The sequence below is a fragment of the Macrotis lagotis genome, chromosome 8 (genome assembly GCF_037893015.1).
Source record: "Macrotis lagotis isolate mMagLag1 chromosome 8, bilby.v1.9.chrom.fasta, whole genome shotgun sequence".
Classification (NCBI taxonomy): domain Eukaryota; kingdom Metazoa; phylum Chordata; class Mammalia; order Peramelemorphia; family Peramelidae; genus Macrotis; species Macrotis lagotis.
This window is the reverse complement of record NC_133665.1, coordinates 107,228,074-107,256,021: the sequence shown is the minus strand read 5'-3', so window position 1 is coordinate 107,256,021 and position 27,948 is coordinate 107,228,074. Positions and strand designations below refer to the sequence as shown.

The 27,948-nt window shown below is 51.0% G+C and overlaps 4 protein-coding genes and 1 long non-coding RNA gene across 12 annotated transcripts; 3 read left to right on the top strand and 2 right to left on the bottom strand.

Moving 5' to 3' along the window:
- Nucleotide 1: 1 nt before the first annotated feature.
- On the top strand, nucleotides 2-5,398 carry TMEM115 (transmembrane protein 115). The gene is made up of 2 exons (XM_074198027.1): nucleotides 2-919; nucleotides 4,446-5,398. Exons 1-2 carry the CDS (start codon nucleotides 60-62, stop codon nucleotides 4,648-4,650), a joined length of 1,065 nt encoding a protein of 354 aa, XP_074054128.1. The 5' UTR covers nucleotides 2-59; the 3' UTR covers nucleotides 4,651-5,398.
- Nucleotides 5,399-5,931: 533 nt separating this feature from the next.
- Nucleotides 5,932-9,710, bottom strand: CYB561D2 (cytochrome b561 family member D2). Of its 4 annotated transcripts, XM_074198034.1 has the most exons (4): nucleotides 9,247-9,425; nucleotides 8,686-8,891; nucleotides 7,954-7,991; nucleotides 5,932-7,090 (listed from the first exon to the last, which is right to left on the bottom strand). In XM_074198034.1, the coding sequence occupies exons 2-4, from the start codon at nucleotides 8,810-8,812 to the stop codon at nucleotides 6,587-6,589; spliced, it is 669 nt and encodes a 222-aa protein (XP_074054135.1). In that variant the 5' UTR covers nucleotides 8,813-8,891; nucleotides 9,247-9,425; the 3' UTR covers nucleotides 5,932-6,586. The 4 variants fall into 4 exon arrangements, with proteins under 4 accessions (XP_074054135.1, XP_074054137.1, XP_074054136.1 ...); XM_074198036.1 differs by lacking the exon at nucleotides 9,247-9,425 and having other exon boundaries at nucleotides 8,686-8,997; XM_074198035.1 differs by lacking the exon at nucleotides 8,686-8,891 and having other exon boundaries at nucleotides 5,933-7,090; nucleotides 8,892-9,372.
- On the top strand, nucleotides 9,320-15,936 carry NPRL2 (NPR2 like, GATOR1 complex subunit). 3 transcript variants are annotated; one of them, XM_074198032.1, is made up of 11 exons: nucleotides 9,320-9,802; nucleotides 9,888-9,979; nucleotides 11,755-11,923; nucleotides 12,406-12,514; nucleotides 13,393-13,529; nucleotides 13,646-13,743; nucleotides 13,990-14,026; nucleotides 14,516-14,609; nucleotides 14,930-15,047; nucleotides 15,132-15,274; nucleotides 15,792-15,936. In XM_074198032.1, the coding sequence occupies exons 1-11, from the start codon at nucleotides 9,725-9,727 to the stop codon at nucleotides 15,857-15,859; spliced, it is 1,143 nt and encodes a 380-aa protein (XP_074054133.1). In that variant the 5' UTR covers nucleotides 9,320-9,724; the 3' UTR covers nucleotides 15,860-15,936. The 3 variants fall into 3 exon arrangements, with proteins under 3 accessions (XP_074054133.1, XP_074054130.1, XP_074054132.1); XM_074198029.1 differs by lacking the exon at nucleotides 15,792-15,936 and having other exon boundaries at nucleotides 9,640-9,802; nucleotides 14,493-14,609; nucleotides 15,132-15,220; XM_074198031.1 differs by lacking the exons at nucleotides 15,132-15,274; nucleotides 15,792-15,936 and having other exon boundaries at nucleotides 9,640-9,802; nucleotides 14,516-14,729; nucleotides 14,930-14,978.
- Nucleotides 11,690-15,412, bottom strand: LOC141496026 (uncharacterized). Of its 3 annotated transcripts, XR_012470925.1 has the most exons (4): nucleotides 15,163-15,412; nucleotides 14,645-14,727; nucleotides 13,344-13,568; nucleotides 11,690-12,776 (listed from the first exon to the last, which is right to left on the bottom strand). It is a non-coding gene; the product is annotated as an uncharacterized LOC141496026 (long non-coding RNA). The 3 variants fall into 3 exon arrangements; XR_012470924.1 differs by having other exon boundaries at nucleotides 11,691-13,568; nucleotides 15,117-15,412; XR_012470923.1 differs by having other exon boundaries at nucleotides 11,693-13,568.
- On the top strand, nucleotides 15,867-27,265 carry ZMYND10 (zinc finger MYND-type containing 10). The gene is made up of 12 exons (XM_074198028.1): nucleotides 15,867-16,221; nucleotides 16,328-16,436; nucleotides 21,384-21,500; nucleotides 21,743-21,796; nucleotides 22,657-22,794; nucleotides 22,997-23,085; nucleotides 23,216-23,316; nucleotides 23,796-23,968; nucleotides 24,756-24,881; nucleotides 25,085-25,206; nucleotides 26,367-26,492; nucleotides 26,688-27,265. The coding sequence occupies exons 1-12, from the start codon at nucleotides 16,130-16,132 to the stop codon at nucleotides 26,779-26,781; spliced, it is 1,341 nt and encodes a 446-aa protein (XP_074054129.1). The 5' UTR covers nucleotides 15,867-16,129; the 3' UTR covers nucleotides 26,782-27,265.
- The last annotated feature ends 683 nt before the right edge of the window (nucleotides 27,266-27,948 follow it).

Genomic DNA, 27,948 nt, shown 5'->3' with positions numbered 1-27,948 from the left:
TCCTGGCCCGGGCGGCGCGGCCCCGTCTCCAGGCCCGGGCGGCGCGGCGTCCCCGGAACATGCAGCCCCCGGCGCTGGGGCCCGGCGCCCGCCTGCCCCTGGGCGCCGCCCTGGCCGGCGCCAGCGTGGTGGTGAAGGCCCTGTGCGCCGCCGTGCTGCTGCTCTACCTGCTGTCCTTCGCGCTGGACACGGGGCTGGGCCTGGCCGTGACCCCCGGCTACCTCTTCCCGCCCAACTTCTGGGTCTGGACCCTGGCCACGCACGGGCTGGTGGAGCTGCACGCGTGGGACGTGGCCCTGAGCCTGGCCACGGTGGTGGCGGCGGGCCAGCTGCTGGAGCCGCTCTGGGGGGCCCTGGAGCTGCTGGTGTTCTTCGCCGTGGTGAACGTGTCCGTGGGGCTGCTGGGGGCCCTGGCCTACCTGCTCACCTACATGGCCTCCTTCAACCTGGCCTATCTCTTCACCGTGCGCATCCACGGGGTGCTGGGCTTCCTGGGCGGGGTCCTGGTGGCCCTCAAGCAGACCATGGGGGACAGCGTGGTGCTGAAGGTGCCCCAGGTGCGGATGCGGGTGGTGCCCATGCTGCTGCTGGCCTCCCTGGCGCTGCTGCGCCTCACCCCGCTGGTGGACAGCAGCGCCCTGGCCTCCTATGGCTTCGGGGCGCTCTCGGGCTGGGTCTACTTGCGCTTCTACCAGCGCCACAGCCGAGGCAGGGGGGACATGTCGGACCACTTTGCCTTTGCCACCTTCTTCCCCGAAATCCTGCAGCCTGTGGTGGCCCTGGTGGCAAACTTGGTGCACAGCCTCCTGGTGAAGGTGAAGGTCTGCAGAAAGACTGTGAAGCGCTATGATGTGGGGGCGCCTTCATCCATCACCATTAGCCTCCCAGGCACAGACCCCCAGGATGCTGAGCGCAGAAGGTAGGCCCGCAGGCTCTTAGATCCAGAATTCCTCCACTCCAGCCCCCCCCCCACACACACACACACACACACACACTTACTGAAGGAAAACCTGAGGCCTGAAGCTGCAGTGTTTGCCCGGGGTCAAACAGGACAGGGCAGGGTCCAAAAGCCACGAGTTACTTGGCCATTCCCAACTCCACTTTACACTTTGGAGTGTCCTCATCAGCCACTGTGGCCTTCCTTGGGACTCAGGTACTTAGACTTCATGCTTCTCCTAAGGGACTCATTCCCATTACTCCCATTTCTGAGCTGTCACTGAACATCCAGCTTTTCCTGTCATTTTGCCTAGAGCTGAAGCTCCAACATAGAAACCATCAGGTCCTCCTTCCTTTGGTGCCAGGACAAAGCTATAGATCTAATCTGATTGTTTTTGAGGCCAGAAGGAAGAGAAGGAGGAAGCTGAATGACCACTTGTTCAGAACGGTCTCAGGCTTGACCTAGGGGTTGAACCAAGATCCTGGTTCTCTTTGCATGTAAGACATGGTGAAAGTTCAAGTCTTGAGTTCTTTTTCTGGCTCTTATCTACCCGGTGCTCACTAGTGCTCTGGAATCTGCTCTTAATCTCTCTCCTCAGAAAAAAATGGGAGTTGCCTACCGGCCATGGAGATAGTAAGCCACAGAGCCATCTGAGTTCTTGAGTCCACTGGGCTGACTTTGGCATCCTCAGAAACCTCAGGACCCTCAATCCTCTCTCTGGCCCCTCTAGGTCATCCATTTTATGAATCTGAAGTTTCTGTCGATGTTGTAAGGTCTGTATGAGGACTAGAACTCACTAATTTAATCTCTGCTATAATTAGATAATTTCTTTACAGTCTTGGGTTCACCTAAATATCCAAATGCTTAGACCTTCAAGTTTTTCAGCTAAATTCAGTTCATGTAGGTTTAAAGCTAGGACATATTGCCAGAAAGCTCTCCCTCTTGGCAGGTCAAGCTTGCTGCTTCATTTCTCTCCTGAAACTTCTTTGGGGACTGACAGACCCATTGAATTAATCAGCTCATTCTGCTTCCCCAGGGAAAACTGCTTTTTCACTCCCTGTAAATCAAGCTAGACTTCAGCCAAATTATTCACACTTACATGAAATCATAGCCTTTCCAGTAAGACAAAGAATCCCTCCACTGAACCACATCAGCATTCTATCTCACCCACCTTCAAGTTCATTCTTGATGATGATGATGATGCCTTTGGAACAATCAGCTGGGGTCAGGGGTCTAAAAGAGCATTTTAGAAAGTGTATACTGTCTACATTTTCACAGACCTCCCAACTCTGTGAAAAAGGTAATGCCAGTATAGTTAACCCCATTGGACTCAGAGGGAAATTAAAATTCAGAAAAGAATTGCATTGATCAGAACCACCCATTGAGAAAGTGTCAGAAGGGGGCAGACAGCCAGGTCCTCTGTTTTTTTCCAGGGAACATGAAACAAACTTCTTGGCAAGAAGCCTCACTAAGTAGGTGGGCTTTGGTTTTCCTTTGAAGTTGAACTTCATTTCTGGTCCTTCTGTGAACCCAGAGCAGAGGTCCCAACTGACCTCTCTGGAGAATAGGCGTGGGACCAGTAAACATTTTTACCTCTTCCCTGGAGCCTAAAGCTACTCCTTATCCTGAGGAAGATTCCTAGAATAGTATCCTGTTCCCAAGCCCAGTCTTCTCCTCTCAGCATTCCTGTCCCCATCCATGTGTGGCAGGAACATACTGGTTTTTCTCTTTCTCAGACTAGATGCAAAAATAGGCTTGACAGTTATTTGTTCTCTTCTGACTGGGAAATGGAACAGATAACTCTTGGGTCAGCTTAGCAGTGTCCAGAGAACACAGACAGGTAGGTGAGGGTCCCAGCCCTCCCTGTTCCTAGCTGGTTAAGCAGGTTTCTACCAGCTCTGACAGGGTCTAGGAAAGCCACCAGGATCATGGGATAGATTAGGGAAGTACAGATGATCAATTAGCAAGCCTGGCCTACCAGCACCACATAGCCGAACTTCCTAATGGACCCCAGTCTCTAAAACTACTCCACATTCATTTATGTTCCAGGATCATCTTTTAAGTGAGGACACATTGGGCACTGCTCAGTACTTCACTCTGGGGTCTAATCAGCACCAACAGTTACCAGAACCCCTGGACTCCAGGTTCCTCATCTCTCATATACTTATACCTGCCTCTCTTTTAAAACTAAGGCCCAGAGAGGGGTTTGCCTAGGTTCATATAGGGAATAACAAAGCACAAATCAAACGATGATGCCAAGACTCTGGTCCCCAGAATCTTGTGCTGCTCTATTAGGAAATACCACTGGGGCAGCTAGCTGGTGCAGTAGATAAAGCACCAGCTCTGGAGTCAAGAGGACTTGAGTTCAGATTCGGCCTCAGTCACTTAGTAATTACCTAGCTGTGTGACCCTGGGGAAGTCACTTAACCCCATTGCCTTGTAAAAAAAAATAAGAATTTTTTAAAAAAGGAAATACCATCTAACTCTGTGTTGAGGCCATCAGAGGGGATGAATTGAGATAAACCCCAACTAGAAGGAAAACCAAGAGAAAGGAAAAGGAGGTTCTGTGTTCTGTTCCTCAGACTCTAGTCTGATGCCCAGAACTTGTAGAACATTATTCTTTGCTGAGTCGGTCTGGGGCCAGGCCACTTAATGAAAGTGGTCTAGGAGTTCTACCAGCACCTGCCCCTGATAAGGTGTACCTAATTAGGCCCAGGGGGAGCTGGAGGGACAGTTGACCCTGGCAAGACTCAGAATTGTCTCGGTTTCCCTTCAAGTGATATCAGACCTACATGGCATGAGTACTTGGGATCTTCAAAGCCTGCAGGCACATGTGTCAACAATTACAAAGTATTCACTCCTTAGGGATTCCTGACTTAAATTCCTTGTTCCATCTTATCCCAAGGACTGCTTCCCACTCCCTAGATTCAGAGATAGTGTAGCTCCTGCCTAAGAGGACCTGGTCCTGAAAGGACTTCTCCCAGCACCTGCACTGGAGCCTCTGAAATTCCTTCTGTAGCTAGGAATGACACTGCCAGCCAGGGAAGGAAGGATGGTCCATGGGTCTGAAGTGGTGGAGAGGCGATCAGCAAGAGCCGCCCAATAGTGTACAGTGCTTGTGATTTATGAGGTGCTTTATATACCCTTCACCTGTCACAACAGCCTAAAGGGGCTTGTCTAAATATCCTCCTCACTTTACAGATGTAAAATCAAGCTCAGAGAGATCCTAACTTCAACTTTAGTGTGCTTCCCATTAAATGAGGGGAAAATGAGTGGGGGTACTGGGCTATGTATAGACTCAAATCTGACCAAACTGACTTAAAATTGCTTAGAAAAGGAGCTAATTGTATTCAGAATTATAAAGACATGAAAAAGGGGAACATAGTTGGGATATGTTATGAGTTATCTGGAAAAGAAATTCAGGAAAAGAGGACTCTGGGAGCCAGAAACAGATTTTGATGCAGTCAAGGCCTGGTTCAGTAATTCTCCCATGTCTTTTCTTCCTCAGGCAACTGGCCCTGAAGGCCCTAAATGAGCGTTTGAAGCGAGTAGAAGACCAGTCTGCGTGGCCTAGCATGGATGATGATGATGATGAAGCCACAAGCAAGGTGGACAGCCCCCTGCTCCCTGAGAAAAGCCCCAAGCCCCCTGGGAAAGGGGCTGCCCCTGAGTCCAGCCTGATCACCTTCGAGGAAGCCCCTCCCCAGCTGTAACCCAGATCTCCCAGCCCAGGGGCACAACTCCCTCTCCCCAGCCTGGTCAGTGGTCACACCACTTGAACCACCCTGCTGCCTCTCCTTATCTTCCTGCTCAGCCATACCCAGAAGCTGACTGCTTCCCAAGGAGAGAAGGCGAGGAGAGAAATCCTTTTGAAAGGTCTATGGGGTCACACCATGTACACTCTGCTGATACTTCTGGACACATGGCCCCTGCCAACACTATGCCCCTAAGGCCTGGCTCAGCCACCAGACAACCACTAAGTCCAGGAGCAGGAAGCACATGGCCTGCAACCTGGCTCAAGACTCAGCCTTGTGATCCCAGTTGATTGGTTTAGCAACCAGGCTCAATGGGGTAACCTTATTCCTCTGACTTTGTGGCAGATCTTTGTTGGTAGAGTAATCCCTCTTTCTGCCCTCTGCTACTAGGCAAGGATTTGCCAAAAAAAGTTCTGGAGACCCAGCACCAGGCCCAAGGTTGGATATGACAAGGTCCAGCACTGGGACACCTCTGGCCCTCTGCCATTCCTAACTCCTCCATCCCAGGATCTGTTAGTATTGCAATTTGGTTTTCCCTTGGCTGGGGTCAGGCAGTACATATGAGGCTGAAATAGCCTTCATCCCCAGGGCTGGGGTCTCTCCAAATAGGGACATCTGTTGGGACTAAAATTCATGGGGGTGTTTTTTAAAAGGACCACTTGAATGGGGAGCCTGGACTCTCAGTATAAATAAAGCAGTTCTTTGAGGACTGGCTCCTGGTGGCTTTGTCCTGAGCACATGCCTCAATGAATGGTTGTTGAGGCACAGCTTCCCCAGGACCTAGAAGACTCAGTAAACTACGTCGTGAGTTGCTGCTTTTGGTCCCCAGCATTCTTAAGCTATTGGAATGAAGACCACCATCATCTCCCATCCTCTTTTCTACTGTTTTAAATTTTTTACTCATTCCTCAAACCTTTACATTTTCCTTTTTGTGCTGGCCTCTGAGAGAAAAGTAGATGTAACTTAAGACTATTAACACCCTTTGTGTCTTGATCTCTTCTTTAGAAGAGACTCGGCTACCTGCACAGTGAGAGAAAGATGCCAAGGCTCTGCATTGGCCACAGGTACCATCCCCTCTATCCAATGACCTCTGGTTTGAGGGGGCATCAGATTGGCTCTCTTCAACATGCCATACCTTACCCAGCTTTTGGCTATATGTGCTATTGCAATAAGATTAACCCACAAAGATGGAATTATTGGATGCTCCCATCCCTCCCCGCCCTCTACTCATATAACCATTAACTCAAGTCAATAAGATCCCAATTATATGCACACACGGGCAGATAGGTAGAAAGAAGAGCTTTATAGGCAGTATAAGAACACGTCTTTAACTCCTTGGTCTTGGCCTCTCATCATCCCTGCTTCCTAGGAAATGGCAGGTCCTCCTCAGGTCTCCCTGACCCCTAAGCAAAGGAAGCTCCTCCACCCTCAGAAGCCAAGCTCTCCCCAGCAGAGTCAACCCCAACTTCACTGCTAGTCCCAAAATGTGCTTCACCTGGCCCAAACTTTTTTCATTCTAATGCTACCTGTAAGAATCAGCTTGGGCTCAGAGATCTTCTTTCCATAGTCACTTTTTTTTTTTTAACAAACACTGATAGAGTCTAAAAAGATGAGCAGAAGAGGCAGGCGGGCTGCCAGCAGTCCATCCATGTGCTCACATGCCCCCTTCACAGGTGGCAGCAAGATGGAGACAAAAGTCTTATATGTGTGGGGCACATGGTGCCCTTCCTTAATTCCTATATCTTCCACCTGTCCTCCAAAGGGACAATGCATGACCCAGGCCTGCCTGGTGACAGGGGAACCGAGAGTCCCAGCAGCACTGGGAGCAGCTTTTTCTGGGCAGAAGATAGGACTACTGCAGTAGAGAGTTGGGGCAGACGGATGCTTTCCTCCTTCACGGCTGGATCCTTTTGCGGTATAAGTAGGCATTGCTTACCTGATTCATGACCACCAGGCTGGTAAGAATGGGACAGAGAGCCGCCAGGTACCAGGCACCACCTGCTAGTGTGGTGGTAAACCAGAGTGAGCACATGCCCAAGAGGAGGCTAGTACTGCCCAGCAGGTAACCCACCAGCCCTGAGGTGGCATGATAGAGCTTCAGCTTGGCCAGTGGCCAGCGTGGGAGGAGCTTGGGGTACAGTAGTGCCAGTCCACCTGTGCACTGCAGCCCAGCCCACAGCACAGACAGCAGTCCTGCCCACCCATGCCATGTAGTCAGGTGAGTTTTGCCATGCTGCTCCTTGTTGTAGATGATCAGCCCCAGTCCCAGCAGGGCACACAGCAGGGCCAGCAGCTGAAGTGCCCAGTGGCATCGTGCCCGGCCCTTTCGAGAGAAGGATCTCAACAAGGAGCTCTCTGGGGAGAAGACCAGCAGTGCTTCTGTCATCAGGAAGGAGAACTAGGGAGACAGGACCACGGTGTGAGCTCTGATGTGAGCCACCTTTCAATGGGTTAATGAAAGGTATGTAGGACAAGGAAGCCCAGGGAACAGACTGGAATTCAGACTATAACTATTTCACAGTGGCTCAAATGACCTTCCCGAAGCTAAACAACTCAAGCTGGCATTATGGATCTTCTTTCCTTAACCTCTGGCTGAGTGTAAGTGGTGCAAAAGTTAAGTACAAGCTAGCAGAGGATTAGCTCTGTGTTCCATGACCCTAACACAAATTTTTCTTTTTTTATTCAAAATATTCTTAGGGGCAGCTAAGTAGCACAGTGGACACAGCACTGACCCTGGGGTCAGGAGGACCCGACTTCAAGTCCAGCCTCAGACCCTTAATAATTACCCAGCTTGTGACCTTGGACAAATCACTTAACTCTATTGCCTTGCAAAAAACCCCAAAAAGAAAAAAAAATATTTCTTTGATCCTTTTAGCAACTTGGAACAAAAAAGCTAGGAGCTCTAAATGATGAATTTGTTCCAATTTAGGAACGGTATGGGATATCTATAATTTTATCCTGCAAGAACCAGTTAAATAGGGACAATATTTCAGGGAAAATTAGATAATTTGTCATTTCCTAAAGTAAGCTTGACTGCATCTACCGATTTATGCCCTTTGAATGAAATAGTAAGTTGTCTGCACATCAAGCTCTGCAAACTTCTAATACTGGGGAAAAAGCACAAACAGCAGGAATGGGTAATGGTGGTTATTAGTTCTCATTCCGGGTCAGCCTCCCCAAAGACCCAGAATCCAAACCCTCTTCCCCATCCCCACAGGGCATCACCCAAGCCATACTCCAAACAAGAAACAAATTACTTACAGCCAGAGACATAAGCACCGGATGCCAGGAGAACAGACCTGGAAAAGGGAGGAAGGCTGCAACCACAAGTGGTCTAGAAACCGAGGTCGGGGGAGTCATCTAAGGAAAGTGGGTGAAGGCGGCAATACTATCTCCCTACAAATGGGTTCATGAGCTCCCAGCCCCCCAACTAGGTAAAGTCTAGCCCAGCCCAGCTCAACCTGAGGAGGGTGAAGGTGACATTTTTCAGAGAAACAGCGAAGACTGGGTGGAAGAGCACCCCAGACTCCCATCTCCCAGAGGCCTCACTGAACTCCAAGGGGATGAGGGAACAGATCTTGGCCCAAAATCTCACACCACTCAACAGAGAGAACAACTGGGAAGAGGTTTCTGTCACCCAGAACTCAGCCCGCCCCCAGCACCGACGGTCCTGCCAGACACCTGCTACAACTCTGCAGGCCGCCTGGCCGGGGCCTCCCGACTCCGCCACTCGGGCAGCTAAGAACCTGGCAACCTGCGCCCAGGGAACGAGGAGGTGCTGGGCGGCCCAGCCGCGCCCGCAATGTGCCGAGCCCGGTGAAGGATGAGCTCCAAGCCTCCTCCGGGCTCCGGGTCCCGGGCGGCACGGAAGGGGCCCATTGTGTCGGGGGTCCGGCCGAGGGTAGGTACGCCCTGCGGAGACGCGGCTGGGCGGGCGAGCCTCCCCGGCTGCCCCGGCCCTGCTTCCCGCCGCTCCGGCCCAACCCCACTTACTCGAGCCGGGCCGGGCCAGCACGGCCACGAAGACCGTGAAGCCGAGGGCCACCAGGTGGGCGGCGGCCCCCGAGGCGGCGCGCAGGCCCCGGTAGATGCGCGATTCCGTCTCCACAGTCAGGGCCATGTCCCGGGATGCCGAAACGGGCCTAGGGCTCGGGGTCCAGAAGCCGTGCCCCGGGGAGACCCTCGCCGGCGCTGGGTACCTGGTCGGAACGGAAAGGCCGCCGTCACCCACACCTGCACAGGCTAGCCGAGGGCTAAGGCTTCCGGCAAGCAGGACGCTTCCAGGTAGGATGCTGCCGAAGGGCCATGAGGACTACGACTTCCAAGATGCACCGCGCTGGCGCCGGCCCAGGAAACCCTAAAATCGGTCGCAGGGCACTCTGGGGGAAGTAGTTCTCTAGTCCTAGATAGGGTATTCGACCCCAGAGCCCGGAGTAACCGAGAGACATTGTGGGAATTGTAGTTACTCCCCCTTCCCCCGAGACCGCAGGCCCACCACGCGCCGCAGACTCCGGGGCTGCTACCCGCGCCCCCTCCGGAGTCCCGAAGGCTCACCCGTCCCGGGCTCGAGGCCTTCCGGCTTCTAACAGGAAGTTCCGGGAAACACCTATTGTAGCACCCCCGCGGAGAGAGAAGGCCCTTCACTTCCGGGTGCTTCCTCCAACCGCCCGGAAGTTACCCCAAGACGAGTTCCGGGATCCCTCCTCTCGGAGCGCAGTGCGCAGGCCCCGGGTCTCCAGGGCAGTGGGCGGGGCGAGGGGAGGCTCGCCCTGCCTCGCTTCTGCGCAGGCGCCCACGGGGGACGGCTGCCCTTCTGCACTTGTTCGGGTACCTTTTGGGCGCGGGTCTGGTCCCCGGTGGCTGCGGGGCCTGGGGGGCCCGGGTGGGGCCCGGAGGCGACAGGGAGCCCCGCGGGCCAGAGGGAAGCGGGGCACGCGTCAGCATCCGCCCCCGGGAGCCCCTGCAGCCGCAACCTGGGGAAACTGAGGCAAGCAGCGCCTGGAGGGGCCGTTCCCGCTCCCAGCCGGCGGCCATGGGCAGCAGCAGCAGGATCGAGTGCATCTTCTTCAGTGAATTCCACCCCACTCTGGGCCCCAAGATCACCTACCAGGTGGGGGGGCGGGGGGGCGGGGCGGGGAGGGGGCAGGACGCGGGGCGGCGGGGCTCCCCGCGAGATGCCCGGGCGGTCCCCCCAGGTCCCGGAAGACTTCATCTCCAGGGAGCTGTTTGACACGGTGCAGGTGTATGTCATCACCAAGCCCGAGCTCCAGAACAAGCTGATCACCGTGTAAGTCCGGCCGGGGCTTGGGGGTGCAGGGACTCGGGGCCCCAGCAAACGCGGGGGAGACTCCCACACGCCCGGCTCAGACGCGGAGGAGGGGCCCCGGCAAACCCCGAGGCATCGAGCGCGTCCTAGAGGAGTTACAGCCCAGGCTGATGCTTAGCGAGCCTTGACTCCAACCCGCCTTTCTTGGCCCTGAATGGGCCAGTCTTTATTCTACCACAACGTTCCTCGTCTCCTTTGCTCTTACACAATCACCCCGGTCTCACCATTTACCTTCCTGGGCTACTATAACTGGTTACCAGTCGGACTCCCTACTTCCAGCCTCTTACCTCTCCAAACCTTCCTTCACAAAGGGATCAATCTGATCACATCACTCCCAGTGGTTCCCTCTGAGTCTAGAGTAAAAAAGAATGTGTGTGTGTGTGTAGAATTTAGGAGCTTCCTCCTACCTGTATGCTCTTACCAACTTCAGATTATCCCTTTTCATGCACTCTCCTCTAGTCAAAACACCAGCCTGTGGGCTGTTCTTCAAACGTAATGTTCCATCTCTGCCTTTGAACTGGGGTTCTCTCTACTTGTAAGGCTTTCTTTGGAAGCCTTAATTCCCTCCAGGAATTCATTAAGTGCCATCTCCTACAAGAGGTTCCCCTGATTCCCCAACTTGGTTGTGCTGTCTACATCACTCCCACACCAAAGTTTGTATTTTGAATCTATGTTGTTCTTATTTATCCATAGACATAGTTCCCTAGTAGAATGTATTTTCCCCTAGTAGTTATGACTGTTTCAAGTTTTAACAATATCTTTATATCCACAGTTCCTGTCACATAGTAGGTGTTTGATGCTTATTGAATAGAAAAATGCTTTTTTGGAAGAAAAAAATTGGACAGAGATCCTTTTCAACAGACTAAGGAGGAATCAAGGAAGTTTTGGGGTTTTTTTGAAAAGAGGCATCACAGGGGCGGCTAGGTGGCACAGTAAATAGAGCACTGGCCCTGGAGTCAGGAGTACCTGAGCTCAAATGTGACCTCATACACTTAATAATTACCTAGCTGTGTGGCCTTGGGTAAGCCACTTAACCCCACTACCTTGCAAAAAAAAAAATACCTAGTAAAAATAAAAGTATGAGAAAAGAGGCATCACATGATCTGGACCTTGAGTAGAATTATTGTGTGTTCTTGATATGGAGCAAAATCAGACTGGGAAACAGTCCAGTTTGTCTGGAGCAGACCATATAAAGGGAAATAATGTGAACCAAAGTGTGGGATGCATCCAGATTCTAGAATGCCAGGTAAAAAGAATTACAGGAGCAGCATGATGGAGTCCAGGCTCTAGAAGCATTACTCTACAGACTGCAGTGTTGGTTAGAAGGGAAGAAATGTAAAAGATTTTTAAAAGAGATGGCAGTGTGCCCTGCAATAGATTTTAGGGTTTCTTAGGCAAATGACAGTTTGGTGCATCTTGGAATTCATAGTCCTCAGGGCCCTTCAGCAGCATCCTACCTGGGAGCATCCTGTTTACCTGAACCTTTAAAGATTGAAAAAGATTTAAAAATTCAGAAAGACAATTAGTACCTTGGCAAGAAGTGACCAAGATCTGGATCAGGATAGGGTCAGAAGAGGTAAATGAGAACTATCACCAAAAGAGAGAGACAGCTGAGCAGGCTCTGAACCAGAAACTAGGGCACTCCTATCCCATTCTCCAAGAGATTTTTGGGAAAGGGGAGGAGGGAGGACTGAGAGAAGTAGTTCCCCCCCCAGCTGATTCTACTTCCTACTTAGGACAGCCATGGAGAAGAAGCTGATTGGCTGCCCCGTGTGCATTGAGCACAAGAAGTACAGTCGCAATGCCCTACTCTTCAACCTGGGGTTTGTGTGTGATGCCCAAGCCAAGACCTGTGCCCTGGAACCCATTGTTAAGAAGCTGGCTGGCTACCTCACCACACTGGAGGTCAGGACCAGCCCCTGATGTGCCCCACTCCTTGGGAGCCATTTTTCCAGGGGCCTTGAACTGTCAGCTTGGGTGGTAGAGGGACTCAAGGTCCTGCTCAGAACTCCATCTCCTAGAGTTGAAATAAGATTGTAAAGATTGTAGTTCACCCTCTGTTTCCTAGAGTGGAAACAGATGTGCAGGCAAGGAAAGAACCTCAAGCATCTATGGATTGAAACTTAGAAGAGAGATCATCTGGTTCAGAATTGCTTCCCATATTCTACCATAAAGCTCCAGAGTCAGGGATTTGCCCAAGGCTAAACAGTTAATAAAATGCCAGAGGTAGATTGGTACCCAAGCCCTCTGACCAGTGCTTTTTAAACTGGACCAATCAGGAGTGGGGCACCCAAAGACCCTGTCTTCCCTGCATGGCATTGATGACTTACTGGCAGCTCCAAGGAAAATTCATTAGTTCACCTCTGATATCCCGTTTTCCTTTGTAGCTGGAGAGCAGCTTTGTGTCCACAGAGGAGAGTAAACAGAAACTAGTGCCCATCATGACCATCCTCCTGGAGGAGCTCAATGCAACAGGCAGATGTACCCTGCCCATAGGTAAGGCCCCAAACCCTCCTCTGCAGAAGGGCTGCCTCTGTTCTTGCCCAAGAGGAAACAGAATTCAGAGCTGACCCATGTAACCCCCAAAAGATTTCAGCAGATTCAGAAACTAATGAAAAATGAAGGAAATCTTTAATATCTTGAGATGACATTTACCATTTCCTCTATTTAAAAACATGACTGAAAAGTAAGCATATAGACTTTCCCAGAGGGCCAAAAAGCATCAAGCTTTGTGAAGGTTCCTGAGTTAGGTTGCAGCCTGAAGTAAATGAAGATAGAAAAAGATGGTTAGATCCTTTGTGATCTGATTTAGAATCTGGACACAGACAATGGATTTTGTGGGAACCAGCTGAGGGAAGGGTCCCCAGGCGCCGAGGGGTTCTGAAACCTTTTCAGCTGGCAATTCCATGACTGCTCTCTACTATGTGCTCACCTCTTTGGAGGCATCAGCTTCTCTGCTATGTGTTAGTTTCCCCCTAGCTTCTCTACCATGTTACCCCTAGCTTCTCTACCATCTACCTCCCCCATCAAGAGTGGATTTTCACAAGATCCTTTGTGTAAGAGCTGTAAGAGGCTTTAGATAAAGATCATCTAGTCTTCTTTCTACTCTGTCCCCATTATTTTATAGAAGAGAAAGCTGGCAAAGTCCAAATTCTGTGGAACCCTGGTTTCATCACCTGTGAAATAGGCCTAGATTTTTCCATAACCACACAGCAGGTTCATGGTAGAGCTTCCATATGAACTCAGATCTCATTTTTTCTACCTCACCATACAATGGAAAGTATAAGCCTCACACAAATGCAGTCCTGTGAGTGCACCCTGGTACCCTTCTGGAAGCTTTCTGGAGGCCAGGAATCCGTCATCTTTCTCTATAGATGAGTCGAACACCATCCACTTGAAGGTCATTGAGCAGCGGCCCGACCCTCCCATTGCCCAGGAGTATGATGTACCTGTTTTTACCAAAGACAAAGATGAGTTCTTCAATGCTCAGTGGGACCTCACCACGCAGCAAGTATGCCCATCTGTCAGGGATTGCCAGCCAAGCTTCTCTCTTAATTCCAAGGGAAAAAGTGGAGGGCTGTGGGGTATGCAAACTGGACTCACTGATGACAAAGCCACCCTCTCTAGATATTGCCCTACATTGATGGCTTTCGTCACATCCAGAAAATTTCTGCTGAGGCTGATGTGGAGCTCAACCTTGTGAGGATTGCCATCCAGAACCTGTTGTGAGTGTTGGGGACCAAGGGATGGGTGGGGGAAAGCCTGTTGGAACTGGGCACCAAAGGACAACCCTCCCCACCTCCCCCACTTGCTAAATATTCCTGCTCACTTGAGACCCCACAGATGTTATCAAATGGAGGCTACATTAACTAGGGGGTGGTGCCTGCCTGGTGGGGTTGTGAGGGCCCAGCTAGGGCCGCTGCCACTGTGAAGGCCAGAGGCTAACACTGAGTGGGGTATGTTTCCTGCAGGTACTATGGGGTGGTGACCCTGGTATCCATCCTCCAGGTGAGAAGGGAAACAGAAGAAGATTGCGTTTGGGAAGGGAAGAGATGTTAGTGCCCACCAGAAGCAGGAATCTTCTTCTCTTGGAAGTGCCCCACTGGAGACCAATGGAGAATGGAATTCCCAGTGGGAGTGGGGAATGGCTTGTGTTCACAGCTAGAGCAAACACTGCTTTAGACTAAGTCTGGTGCTCTGATTGTTATGGCCAAAGAAATGTCGGCCCAGAAGGGGAAAGACCTTGTTCAAAGATAACACAAAGGAGGATAAGAATCCAGCTTTCCTCATTTTTCTTTTCTTTTTTTCTTTTGCAATAGTGCAATAGTGTAATTCATTGGGTCACAGGGCTTCGTATCAAAAGGGGATCAGACTATCCAATCTCACATCTTAGTTTTTGCTAATGATGCTGGAGCCTAACGCTGGAGGAGCTTTTTCTAAGGTGGGAGCAGCTGATTTGTGGCTGGGGTTTCAGGTTCATCCCATCTCTCCTCCCAGTATTCCAATGTGTACTGCCCCACCCCCAAGGTTCAGGACCTGGTGGATGATAAGTCACTCCAGGAGGAATGTCTGGCCTATGTCACCAAACCAGGTAGGGAAGAGAGGGAGGGAGGAGGGCGGATTTACCCTGGTGCCTGCACCCAGCCAATAACTGTCCATCAATTCGAAAGCGCTTTAGGATTCAAAGCGCACTGACCTCCTAGACTTCCCTGTAAGTAAGAGTATTCCCATGGAGGGGCCAGGAAACGGTTTTAGACCGTGGCCACACGGCCAGGAAGGGCTGGACCAGGCTTCCAGCCCCGGCCTCCTCCCGCTCCCAATCCCGGGGTGCGAAGGTGGCTCTTAGTGGCCCCAAAAGATGGAGGAGTCCGGTCCCCCCGGCCCGCGGCCAGTCAGCGTGTCCCCCCGCAGGGCACAAGCGAGCCAGCCTCCGGGACGTCTTCCAGCTCTACTGCGGCCTCAGCCCGGGCACCACCGTCCGCGACCTCATCGGCCGCTACACGCAACAGCTGCAGCGCGTGGACGAGAGGTGGGGGCCGCGGGGCTGGCAGGGGGCCGGGCACCGCGGGGGGGGCAGCCTTTCCTGGGCGGGGCTCACCCCTGTGCCCCCCAGGAGGCTGATCCAGTTCGGGCTGATGAAGCACCTGATGCGGCGGCTGCAGAAGTACCCGGTGCGCGTGACGGCGGAGGAGCGGAGCCACCCGGCGCGGCTCTACACGGGCTGCCACAGCTACGACGAGATCTGCTGCAAGACGGGTGGGGGCGGGGCCCGGGGCGGGGCGGGGGCGGGGCCAGGGCGGAGGAGGGGCGGGGCCGCCCGGCGCGGCTCTACACGGGCTGCCACAGCTACGACGAGATCTGCTGCAAGACGGGTGGGGGCGGCGGCGGGGCGGGGAGGGGCGGGGCCAGGGGAGGGGCGGGGCCACCCGGCGCGGCTCTACACGGGCTGCCACAGCTACGACGAGATCTGCTGCAAGACGGGTGGGGGCGGGGGCGGGGGCGGGGCCCGGGGAGGGGCGGGGCCGCCCGGCGCGGCTCTACTCGGGCTGCCACAGCTACGACGAGATCTGCTGCAAGACGGGTGGGGGCGGCGGCGGGGCGGGGCGGGGCCAGGGGAGGGGCGGGGCCGCCCGGCGCGGCTCTACACGGGCTGCCACAGCTACGACGAGATCTGCTGCAAGACGGGCGGGGGCGGGGCGGGGGCGGGGCCAGGGGAGGGGCGGGGCCCGGCGCCACCGCCCCACTGACCCCGCCCCCGCTCCCCGCCTCCTAGGAATGAGCTACCGCGAGCTGGACGAGCGCCTGGACAACGACCCCAACATCATCGTGTGCTGGAAGTGAAGCCGCCGGGGGGCGCCGCGGGGGCCGCGGGGGCCCGCGGGGGGGCTCAATAAAGCGCCTTCTCTGCCCTCCCGCTCCGTCTCCTGCCTTTCCCCTCGGCGTCCGGCAGGGGGCGCCTCGCGCCGCCGCTTCCGTTTCCATGGCGACGACGAAGCCACTCTAAACAACCGACTTTCAAACCTGAAAGCCGTGCGCTCCCGCTTGCGAGCGCGGTCCCGCGTGACACCTAAATGCGGCCCCGGCTCGCCCGGCTCCCAGCACAGCCCGAGGATGGGGGACCTGGAGGTGCTGCTGCCCGGAGAGGCCGAGGCCCTGGTGCAGGCCCTGCAGAGCTTCCCGCTGTGGGAGATGGGCTCCCAGGGGTGAGGGCTCCGGGGCCGGGGGCCCAGGCTGGCGGGGGGGGGGGCTGCCCTGTGCGAGGCAGCCTGGGCCCAAGAGCAGGGGCCTCACCCGCGCCTCCCCGGCCAGGTGGTGTCGGCAGCACGAGCAGCTGGAGAAGCTGAACATGCAGGCCATCCTGGACGCCACGGCCAGCCGGGGGGAGCCCATCCAGGAGCTGCTGGTCACCCACGCCAAGGTAGGGCCGGCCGCACCGCAGCGCCGGGCCTCGGAGCGCCGCCTTCCCCTTCCCAGGCCGGGCCACACTGGAGGCCGGCTGGCCCGGCGGAGGGGGAGGGCTCGGCTCCCCCAAGAGCCCGACGACCCTTCAGACTCTCCACCCGCCCGGACTGGGGGGGGGGGGGGCTAGGTTCTAGATCGGTCCTGAGGGGGCACCAGCATTAGTGAGCCCCCCGGGTGCCGGCGCGGTTGTAAGAAGTGCACGGTCCTGGCCCGAGGTCAGCGGCGGCGGAAGATTTCTGTAAGACTTCCCTAGTGTTTGGAGCGATTCCGAGACGGGAGAAAAGATTTGTCATCCAGGGTGCCGGGTTCAAATACCAGCTCCCACCAGCTGCTGTCCAGCTGGGCATCCAGGCGCTTTCTCTATAAACTTCCTCTCCTGGGCTGTTAGGAAGAAAGGGCTTTGTAAGCGTCGAAGCTCTGTGGAAACGGGGAGAGTGAACTGGGCTAGGCAGAAAAAATCCGGCTCCATTTTTAAGAAGTTGTGTTAGTGTTTCTTGAAAAAACCAGCCTCGCTGAAGAAATAGGAAGCACTTGCTGGGGCACCCAAACAGCCCTGCCCTTAACGAGTTTACATTCTACTGTATGAAAAAGGAAATAAAAAGAAATGGGGCCCACTTAACTCCATTTGCCTTACAAAAAACTAAAAAAGATTATTAAAAAAGAAAAGAAAAAGAAATGGGGCCCAGAAAGTACAAATGTTTGAGGTTTCACAGATGAGATGGGGATATGTGGCATAAGGAACAGATTGGTTGGAATGGAGAGTACAGCACAGGGAGTCACCTCCAATCAGTCCAGAAAGATAAGCAGTCACATTTTCCCACTTTTAATCTCTTTTCCTCTGTCCTTGGTTCTCTACACACCCAATCTGTGGAAGCTCAAAAACTAGGTTTCCCATAGCATCAAACATGAATTTACTCACCCAGAGTTGGCTCTGCCCACGGAAAAAGTTACCAGGTGCTACAAAAAGATCTACTCAATTGAGAAAATGTCAACATTCAGAGATACAAATTGGTTTAACTTGGAGGAACCACCTCACAACCATCAAGTTTGCAAAAACAGAATCTAAATTCAGTACTGCTGGGCTTCTAGAGATGATGGTTTCACTTGTTACTGGTGGAAATGCAAACTTAGAGTATCTTTGTGGAAGGCAGCCTCATCATACCCTTTGACCCTTCAGTCCCAAAGCCATGAATTAAACCCAGAAAGTGTTATCAAAAAATGACAAAACAACAATTAAGTGCAAATAAAAGGGTGGAGAACAATCTGTATATCTAAATAGCTAAATAAATCAGTGTACATTAATGTTCTCATTCTATAATTAGAAGATATATATATATATATATATATATATATACAAGAATTCTGGAAGGACTTTCATGGATATCAAAACAAAACAGAAGCTAAAATGAGCAAAGAATTCTGATGGGAACAGAAGAAATGACTGAAAAATTGACGTGAGGTAATCCAATTTAATCATTACAAAGCAAATATATTTAAATTGATAAAATTAAATTTATAAACTATTTCTAGTTACTGGTTGCATAAATTATAGGCCAACATAATAGCTTCCTCTAATGCAATTCATAAGGACAACTACAAGAAATACAAAGAAATCTGGAAAATTAAAAAATTAAAAACTGGAAGAAAGTGCTCACTAAGTTGATTTGAAGATGAATGGACAAAGGATTATTCTGGGGCTTTGGAATGACTGGAAAGTTGTCAGAGCACAAATCAATCTATTATGAGTTAGAAATCCACTGAGCAATCTCAGAGGTTACTTATCCTGGATTAGATTTTGTTTGAACATCTGATTTCTCTCCAACTTTCCCTTGTGACTAGCTCCTAGAATTAGGATCCCTTTATTCTGGAATGTGGAACTGGGATAGAAAAATGGAAAAAAAGAATAATGTAGAATAAAAACACTCTGTATATGGGAATAGAAGTCTGCTGGAGACAAATTCTATTACTGTAATCTTAAGCATTTTTCTTAGAGAAAATCCAAAACAGAAACCCCACCTTTGAAAATCTCACCTAAGCCATTTTGAGTCAAAATTTATAGTTCTAAATAGACAAACACAACAACCTAATAATGATAACAAGCATTCAAAAAAGCAGAATTATAGGATCAGCCAATTGTCCTAGAACAATTTAATTTCTCCCTCCCAGGATTATTCTTTCCTGTCAGAAATGAACACAAGAAATGGTTCTATCAAAAACCGTCATTAAGTTTGATCACTCTCCTAATTCAGTGGCCCCTAGCCATGAGAGGTCACTGCCCTAATGCTATCCTGACTTAATTTTAGAAATAGGTTAGTCCTTTGAAAAAGATATTAAAAAGGGTTTCAAACTCATATTGGTTAGACTTTATTTTTAGGTGGAACAAAGGATGGTAGAAGACCCAGTACATGCCTAAGGAAATGTTTATAATATAGCCTGTCCCAAAGGTCTTAGTGCAATTTTACTAGCTTAAAGTGATTAGTTTTAAGTTAAACTAATAAAATGAAAACTAGATTTAACTGTTAGGTTTAAAGCTATGACATGAAATGTTTTTCAGTTATTTCCTCTGCCTCTCTCAGAATTCTTTGCTCATTTTCAAGACTGCTGGGTTTTTTCCTTTTCTTTTCCTTTTTTTTTCTTTTCTTTGGGAATGGCTGTATATAATCTAAAGAAGAATTGGGAGGAGGAGGTGCTTCATTATGTTTGCACCATAGGAAGCTTCTAGAGTCAACATCCTTGGCTACAATGACTACAAAAAATAATGTAAATAGGATGTTGATGAGCAGGCCCTTAACCAAGACAGGGTCTGAAGTCAGTGTTTCAGCTATCTAGAAAGCTTTTAAGATTTGAACCTCAGTTTCCTCAACTGTAAAATGGAGAAAATACAGTACCTAATGCCTGGAGTTATGGTGAAGACCAAAGGAAAAGTATGCTTTTGAAACCTGAAGATGTAGTATTTTGTTCTTTCAGTTAATATTTCCATTGAGATAGTCTGAACAAGAATTTCCTGCTGATGAAAGAAAGGTAAGAGGAGTGAATTCCTGAAGGTTTCAGATCAAGGAGAACCTGTGAAATGAAACCAGGATAAGAAACTTAAAGAAGAGGTAGTTAGCATTAAGTTTAGAGAGCTGGGTGGGATCTTAGAAAATGAAAGCAGAGGGGCGGCTAGGTGGTGCAGTGGATAGAGCCCTGGCCCTGGATTCAGGAGTTCCTGAGTTCAAATCTGACCTCAGACACTTAATAATTACATAGTTGTGTGGCCTTGGGCAAGCCACTTAACCCCATTGCCTTGCAAAAAACCTAAAAAAAAGTGAAACAAGGCTGAACCTGCTGGAGGCTACACTGGACCTGGTGAGCAGAGCCAAGGTTCAAACAGACAAGCTTTTGACTCCAATTCATCATGCTACATGGCCTCTCTGTGATGCAAGCAAACTCTATTCCTGTGGGACCCTGGGCAAATCACTGAGCAGTCATGCTGTCGATTTCTCATTCATCCACAAAATAGAGATAATCATCGCTACACTTCTTATCTCCCCCTGCCCCCACAAGCGAATGTGAGCAAGATATCTCTTAAACCTTAAAATATAGTATGAACAGTTGTCATCTCTGAGTTCAGTTTTGGATGAGATCCATCCTCTGACCCCCATTATTAATTTCCCCACCCCACCACCCCCACTAAAATATTTTAGTGTTAGTCTTTTAGTCATCAAAGCCTTAGGATTGAGAGGGATTAGAAGAGAATTGAGCTCCAAGTGATCAGAAGCCCTTTGCTTTAGAAAAAAATTATGATTAATAGATTAATAGAGGGACACAATCCACAGAAGAATTTTTCCCATTTTGTGCCCCAGATCCGGGGGGAGCTGGAATTCCTACTTCCCATCACATTATCACACTTATTTGTGTCCCTGGGAGGGAGAAGATAGAGTTGAAGTGTGGGTCATTGTTTGTCTTAACCTGTCAAATGGATTTATCTTTCTGAGTAATCCCCTATAAACATTTACTACAGAAATCTGCACTTTATATACATAAAGTCTTTGTGTTTGAAATTGTACTCATAAGATAAATGCCATTACAATTAACTTTGCACCATTCTGTCATTTGCTTGTACTTGGAACAGGATTGTAATTGAATACTACTCTAGCACAAAGTGACCCCGAACAGTCTTTATTTTGTTAGCTGAGTTCAAGGAGGACTATTAATACATACATATATGCACATCCCATTAAGATCTATAAACATTCTCAATGACCTTATCATGTGTGCCCCAAAAATCCACTTCCCCATAAAGAATAAGGGAGACAGAGATGAGGAAAACTGAGAAAGATGAAGGTAGAAGTAGAGAGCTGCAGACCGGGTATGAGTTGGTGTGATATTGGCAACCAAGAAACCCAGTGCAACTTTGAGTAACACAATGAGAGTCCTACCTCCTCTGAAGAACAAGGAGATAACCCTGGCCCTGCCCTGGTCAGACCATAGCAGGGCTTTGGCATCTGGTTCTGGATGCCACAGTTTAAAAAGCACATTAATAAGCTAGGGAGCAATCAGGATAGTAAATGGTCTTGAGTCCTTGTCATAGAAGAGGTTCAAGGAACTGGAGATATTTAACTTGAAGAGAAGACTCATGGAAAACCTAATGGCTTCTTCCCAGTATTTGAAACTGTCACATGAAAGATTCAGTTTATTCTACTTCTCTTTCAAGGCAGAACCAGGATCAATAGAGAGGTTGCAAAAAGTCAAGGTTTGGTTTGATGTTAAGAAAAACTTTGCAATAGAACTATCCCCAAGAGAAAAGGGCTGCTTTGGAGAGGTTGCAGGTCTCCCTGCCCCCATGGGAGGCCCACAGGCTGGGCATGGGCTGGCTGCTGTGATCCCTTCTAGCATTTCTTGTCTCTTCCCATACCACCAGATCCCGACTCTAATTGAGGAACTAATCTCTGTGGAAATGTGGAAGCACAAGGTGTTCCCCGTGCTGTGCAAGCTAGAAGATTTCAAGCCCCATAACACCTTTCCTATTTACATGGTGGTAAGAGCAGCAGTAGACCCTGTACCATCCCTCTCATCTCCTTCCCCCCCAGCCCCCAGCTTTGCAGGCCTTTTATGTGTGTGATCCGTGTTCCCACCCCTCCTCCTAACCCTAACGACGGTTCTAGGCTAGATTTGATAAGTCTCAGAGGGTGCGAGTCCCAACCCCCCAAGATTTGGCTGTGAGCAGGAAGTAGACTTGAGATTTCTCACCTCAGAGTGCTCTCCTCCTCCTCTGCCTAGGTACACCACGAGGCCTCCATCATCAACCTCCTGGAGACAGTCTTCTTCTACAAGGTGAGGTTGGTTCACCCTTAGCAAAGAATATAGCAGAGTTTTTGGCTCTGGGAGTAAGATGGGAACAGATCTGGAAAGTCCAGGGAGAAGGCTTGTTGAATTAAATGATGGCAACCTTGGCTTAACTGGACAGCTTGACGGGCTTCCAGGGCTTGCAGCACCATACCTCAGGGATGGAGAGAAGGGACTGTGGCCAGAGCTCATCCCTACTATGTCACACCTGGCACATACACTGGCTGTATGACCCCAGGCAAATCGATAAACTTCTCTGCTCTTGAGGCCAGTGGTGTCAACCTTAAATAGAAAGGACCCCAGTGGGGCACATATTTACTTAGAAAACATTATCTCTATTCCATTATATATTTATTTTGTCCAGTATTTCTCTGTCTTGTTAAGGAAGCTCTCTGCTTCCACACCTCTGCCCAAGACCCCTAAAACACTCTGTTTTAGAGAGAAGTTAGCAGAGAGGTCACCAACCCTGATATTCTTTCTCCAGGAATTCCATACCTATACCAATGAAATCTCACTCCTAGTCTCTCTCTGAGGAGAATGATTCGACTGGATCCCCTCTCCCCATTGTGACCCTAAACACTGCTGTCCCCTCACCTGACCCTGGCTGCCCAGACTGAGTGAATGAAGGATAGACTCCATAGGTTGGGTGAGAGGAGCTCCAGAGGGATATTGGCACATGGACTGTGCCTATCCAACACTCTCCACTTCAGGGCTCCTGGGCAAGAACCATATGTTTCAGTATTTCTGGTAGAGTGGAAACCACTAAAAAGGGAAGGGGTCCTTCGGCTAACCCAATGTGCCTCTCATTCATCTTAGGATCTCCTATCTCTTCCTCTTTCCTTTCCCAGGAAGTATGTGATTCAGCTGAGGACTCCATTTTGGACTTGATTGACTATTGTCATCGAAAACTGACACTTCTGTTGGCCCAGAGCAGCTCTGGAGGCTTCCCAGCACCTGAAGGAGAGTTTGACCTTTCACCTTTGCAGGTACTTTGGACAGCCCTCCCCCGCCCCCACACACACACAGCCTTGTCCCTTCCCTACTAAAACTCTTGCTGAGGCAGCATGCTTCTTCAAGGAGCCAGGGCCCCTCTGGCCCAGGCTGGGCAACAGGAGACTCCATGACTTGCCCCCTCCTGAAAAGCTGTTTTTTCCATGGTCCCCACTATGCCCTTTCCGAACCTTTCAGGAACTGCAGAAGCAGGCCCAAACCATGGACTTTGAGATCTCTCTGAAGGCTCTCTCTGTATTGCGCTACATCACAGATAGTGTGGACAGGTAAGTGGCATGGCCAGTCCAGAGCGGGGGTCAAGACCTGCTTTCCTCCCAGGAGAGGTCCCTGGGGGCTGGAAAGGGCCCAGGGTGGAGCTTTGCTCCAGTTGCCATGGGGCTTCTCTCCCCTCTGCAGCCTGTCTCTGAGCACCCTCACCCGGATGCTAAACACCCACAACCTGCCCTGCCTCCTGGTGGAGCTATTGCACAACAGCCCCTGGAACCGCCAGGAAGGAGGTGAGTTTGTTCCCCAGGAAGTTCTTCCTCCAGAAAGCTTTCTGTCATTAATTCAAAGAAAAGGAAGATATCCAGAACGCCCAGAACTCAGCTAAAAGCCCAGAAAAGGGCAGTTGCAAAGCCCAACTCTCTGGGAAGCCTCTGCTCAAAAACTGGAATCTCCTCTGATTAAAGTCAGCCATCAGTTAACAAAAGTTAATGAAAATCCCTCTGAATTCCACAGGAATGTTTGAAAAATCCAACTTCGCACTTTGCAGCAGGATCTAGGTTTAGCCTTCCCTCCCCACCCCTCAACCTCCAGTCTCCCCAGGCATCCTGTATTATAGGCCTGGAGGGTCCAGAACTGGAGGAGCGTTTTTGATTTGGTCTGTTTTGTCTGAGGTCCTAAAGCCAGTCAGTGGCAGAGCAGACCCCTGGGCTCTGACTTTACAGGTCATATGACTAGTTCTCCCCGTCCCCTCTCCCCTCCTTTTTCACAGGCCAACTGAAGAGGTTCGAAGAGGGCAGATGGCAAATAGTGACCGCCCAGGACTATCCAAGGCTAACCAAACTAGATGGTCAGGTGTGGATTGCCCTATATAATCTGCTGCTGAGCCCTCAATGCCAGCCCAAGTACAACATCACCAACTTCAACAAGAACCAACTGCTTAAGGTGAGTGGTGGCGGTGGTGGTGGGAGCAGGCAGAAGGCCTCCAGCCCTCACAGAGGCCCCATTGCTCCCCTCCTGGGTTCCTGATGCCTCTGCTCTTGCTCCCTCCATTTTCCTAGCTCCTATAGTCAGCCCAGTCCAGTCTTGTCATTGCCACTAGCACCCCTCATCAACAGCCACACCCCTGTTTCCTGTTAGCCACACCAGAGAGGGGTGGCAGTGTTCAAAAACCTTGCTAGGGAAGATAGAGATAAGGAGATAAAGAAGCTGGATTTGGTGGAGGCCTAAGTTTGCTTCAGCCAGATTGGCTGGCTCCTGAGCCCAGGCAGCTTTCCTCTCTCCTACCTGCTTTGTCCCATTATTATCAGAGAGGATCCTGGATCCCCAGGTCACTTCATCAACTAGAATGACCCTTGTCCCCCAATCATTCCCTCCTTGAGAAAGGTACCTCAATACATCCTTTTCAGACTTTGGCATCAGCTTCTCTGTCTTTTGTCCTTGTTGCCTCCCTCCTTTCCTCCTCCCCCCCCTCCCTCCACATACACACATATGCCTCTCCATGACCAGGATCTGGTTGGAACTCTGGCCAACATCCTAATAAAGGACTGCCCCAGGGGGAAAGAAAAACCCGATCTGTAGACTCATGTTTGAGAACAGTGATGGCTCAGCCCAAGCTTCTTTCCCTGGTGAGACTTGGAGGACAGCATCCAGAAGCATTAGGGAATGTTTCAGAGGTCTTCCCTGAGTTTCCTGGATCTTCATAGTAGCTTCCCTTGACTCTGTTCCCCAGCTCCGGGCCTTACTCACTGATGTCCTGCTGGACCAGATACCCAACCTGGTGGAGCTACAGCGTTACCTGAACCACCTGGCAGTCACTGAGCCCCTCTCTCCCAAGAAGGACCTGGTGATGGAGCAGGTACCAACAGAGGGAAAAGGCGGGTAGCTGCCCAACCCAGCCTAGAGCAGTTGTCTGGCTCTCCAAGTGTCCTGTTGGACTGTCAATAAGGCTAGGTCCCAGTGGTCCCTTCTGGCACATCTAAGTGGCCATGGCCTTGAATGACTCTGATTCCTGGACTTGCTAGTCAAGGCCTTCTCCCATTCTGGGATTCTTCCCCATAGATCCCAGAAATATGGAGCCGACTAGAGAGGAAGAATGGAGGGAAGTGGCACGCCATTGCAAAATACCAGCTAAAGCACATCTTTAGTCCCTCTGAGCAGGACCTTCGTCTGCAGGCCAGAAGGTAGGTTAGGAGGCAACAGATTACTGCCAGACCCCAGGGATTTGCCCTGGGTCACACTTTGAAGAGCACCAGCTCCTTCCTCCTCAGGCTGGTCACCTTTGCCCTCAGCCTGGTCAGGCCTTTCCCTTTTCATTGCTTTCTAAATCTCAGCCTGAGGTTGGGGCTCCTCTGATTTTCCCAGCCCTGAACCCTCTTGGCCATTCTGCTGTTCTTACAACTGACCTCTGCTCCCTCTCATGCTTATTATCCTTATCTGCCACATATCCCCAAATAAAAGTTTTCCAAGATGTATTTTATAAAGAGAAGTAGATGATCTATTCAGAAGGAATATTCCAGACAAGATACTTAGACATGTGCATGTAAAAGAGATTGACCCACTTCCAGGTTAGGCAGTAACTTAGTTTCAAAGCTTGTCAGTCAGGGGCAGCTAGGTGGTGCAGTGGAAAGAGCACGGGCCCTGGAGTCAGGAGTACTTGAGTTCAAACCCAGCCTCAGACACTTAATAATTACCTAGCTGTGTGGCCTTTGGCAAGCTACTTAATGCCATTTGCCTTGCAAAAACCTAATAAATAAATAAAGTGAATGACAAAGCTTGTCAGTCTAGCTAATGTTTTCCTGGCCAGATTTGGCCCGTGATCCCCTCCAGTCCATAGGCCAAAGTCAAGAATGATTTCTTCCATCCTAGAATAAGTTCACAAGAACTATGATTTGGAATTCTCCCCCTTGGGTTCCTTGGATCAAGCTCATTGGGTTGTTCTGTAACCCCATATCCGAGGTTAGCCAATCAGGAAGTCTCTTCATCACATGGCTACATTCTTGACTAAATCATAGGATTTAGAACCAGAAGGGACCTGAGAACTCACTTGATGGAGCCCCTAGGTTTCTGTACTTGGAATTCCTGGGAAACTGGGAGCATAAGGGAGGACCCTTGTCCACCATTGAAAAGGCAGCCCCAGAATCTAGATTTAAGACCCCTATTCCTCTGGTTTCAAATTCAGTTTCCTTGCCTCTAGATACACTCCCATACTCTCAGCCAAAAAGAAAATGAGGAGATGCAAAAAGATCCAGACTATAGAATGTTTTGAACTATCAGCTCAATCCAACATGGTGGCACTGGTCACACTTCTCTAGGCCCTCTTTTTTCCTTTGTTTTTCTACAGATGGGCAGAGACCTACAAACTGGATGTGATAGAAGCACTGAACCCTGAGAAACCCAAGTGTGCCTCCTGCAACGCTGAGGCCTCGAAGCGATGCTCTCGTTGCCAGAATGAGTGGTACTGTAAGCGGTATGTTCACCTCTCCTCCCTGGCCTCCTTCACCTTCTTCCCTTCCCTCTCCCCAAACACTGATCCAAGGGCTCTGGAGTAGTTTGGGTTCCAGGAGCTCAGAGCCTCCAGGAGCCAAACCTCAGGGGCCTGGGGAAGTGGGGATCAGGTCCCCCCCCCCAGGCCCATTCCTTTGTTCCTCTTCTTCTTGAACAGAGAATGCCAGGTAAAACACTGGCAGAAGCACCGAAAATCTTGTGATTTAATGGCCAAGGCGCTTGACAGTGTGAAGGAGGTCAAGGCAGAATAGCTGCTGCTGCTTGTTTACCCTTGTGGTATCCCATCATGCCAAGCCCCATCCACCCACCCAAGGCCCCAGAGTGCCCCACTATGCCCCATTATGCCAGCTATGACTCCTACCCCCCCATACACACACACTAGAACCCCAGGCCAAGCTGCCACTCAGGCAGAGGTCACTGCTTATTTGCTGCCCATCATTCCTGCCTAGCCCAGCTTGTGCCTCAGCTTTCCAAACAGCCCAGACTCCATGACTCTAGAACAGAGGTTAGTTCCTTCTGATTCTTGGGAGTGGGGCAGGGCATCTCGGGAGATCCTTAACCACTTCCTTCTGGGTCCAAGAGGGGGCAGGAGGGGGGGGATTCTAGAGAGGGTGGGAGGAGGGAGACGGATAGATTGCTGAGACTTCCCTTTCTACGAGTTTGTGGCAGGAAGGTGCGGATGTGGGGTGCCTTCTTCCTTTCTGCAAAGCTCAGTAAATGTTATGTTTTGAGAAAGCTTCTTTCTGTCGGTCATGCTAAACCGCCCTGGCCTGGGCAATCTCTTCTGTGCCACTCTTCTGGTGGTGATGGGGATGGGTTTGGAAGAGGGATGAGGCTGCTTCCTGTGGGGCCAGGCCGGGCCTCCAAGAGAAAGGGAAGGAGGGGAGAAACAAAAGCAGATGGAGGGGCGGGGGAGGGAGCCAGGGGCTGGGAGCCAGGGGCTGAGAGGGTTCCCTCCCCGCACCCCTTTTCAGGCACACTGCCCCATTTTGATTGTAGGGTGGTTGGGGGAGGGGTGTCTCCAACTCCTCAGACTCTGCCCCCTCTTTCCAGCCCCCAGGGGCTCCCTCATCCCAACTTGCACATTTCTGGGCTGCCAAGGGCCGAGTCTCCTCCCCTCCTGCCGGTCCCTCCCTGCGCCCGTTTCCCGCCCCCGAGTCAAAGGCAGAGTTGTGCCAGCCCCCTCCCAGACTCTATTTTCCATTGCGTGGGGACCACAGCAAACGGGGGGGGGGGGGGGGGGCGGGCCGGGGCGGGGCAGGAGTTGTTGGGACCCACCGACTCCGCCCTGACCCTGCGGTGCCGCTGCGGCTCCGGGTCCAGCGGGACCATAGACGAGAGGAAGAGGAGGCGAGAGGCTCTGCCCCCGTCCTAGCGGGGCCCGAGGGGAGGGCGGGGGGCCGGGCTGCTGAGCGCTC

What these genes read in the sequence shown, in the direction of transcription:
- CYB561D2 (XM_074198033.1), bottom strand. Translation starts at nt 8,812, where the DNA reads ATGGCCCTGACTGTGGAGACGGAATCGCGCATCTACCGGGGCCTGCGC.
- ZMYND10 (XM_074198028.1), top strand. Translation starts at nt 16,130, where the DNA reads ATGGGGGACCTGGAGGTGCTGCTGCCCGGAGAGGCCGAGGCCCTGGTG. An exon ending in TGGGAGATGGGCTCCCAGGG is followed by an intron (nt 16,222 to 16,327) that starts GTGAGGGCTCCG and finishes CTCCCCGGCCAG; the next exon opens with GTGGTGTCGGCAGCACGAGC. An exon ending in CTGGAACCGCCAGGAAGGAG is followed by an intron (nt 23,317 to 23,795) that starts GTGAGTTTGTTC and finishes CCTTTTTCACAG; the next exon opens with GCCAACTGAAGAGGTTCGAA.
- NPRL2 (XM_074198032.1), top strand. Translation starts at nt 9,725, where the DNA reads ATGGGCAGCAGCAGCAGGATCGAGTGCATCTTCTTCAGTGAATTCCAC. An exon ending in GCTACCTCACCACACTGGAG is followed by an intron (nt 11,924 to 12,405) that starts GTCAGGACCAGC and finishes TTTCCTTTGTAG; the next exon opens with CTGGAGAGCAGCTTTGTGTC. An exon ending in ATTGCCATCCAGAACCTGTT is followed by an intron (nt 13,744 to 13,989) that starts GTGAGTGTTGGG and finishes TGTTTCCTGCAG; the next exon opens with GTACTATGGGGTGGTGACCC.
- TMEM115 (XM_074198027.1), top strand. Translation starts at nt 60, where the DNA reads ATGCAGCCCCCGGCGCTGGGGCCCGGCGCCCGCCTGCCCCTGGGCGCC. An exon ending in CAGGATGCTGAGCGCAGAAG is followed by an intron (nt 920 to 4,445) that starts GTAGGCCCGCAG and finishes TTTCTTCCTCAG; the next exon opens with GCAACTGGCCCTGAAGGCCC.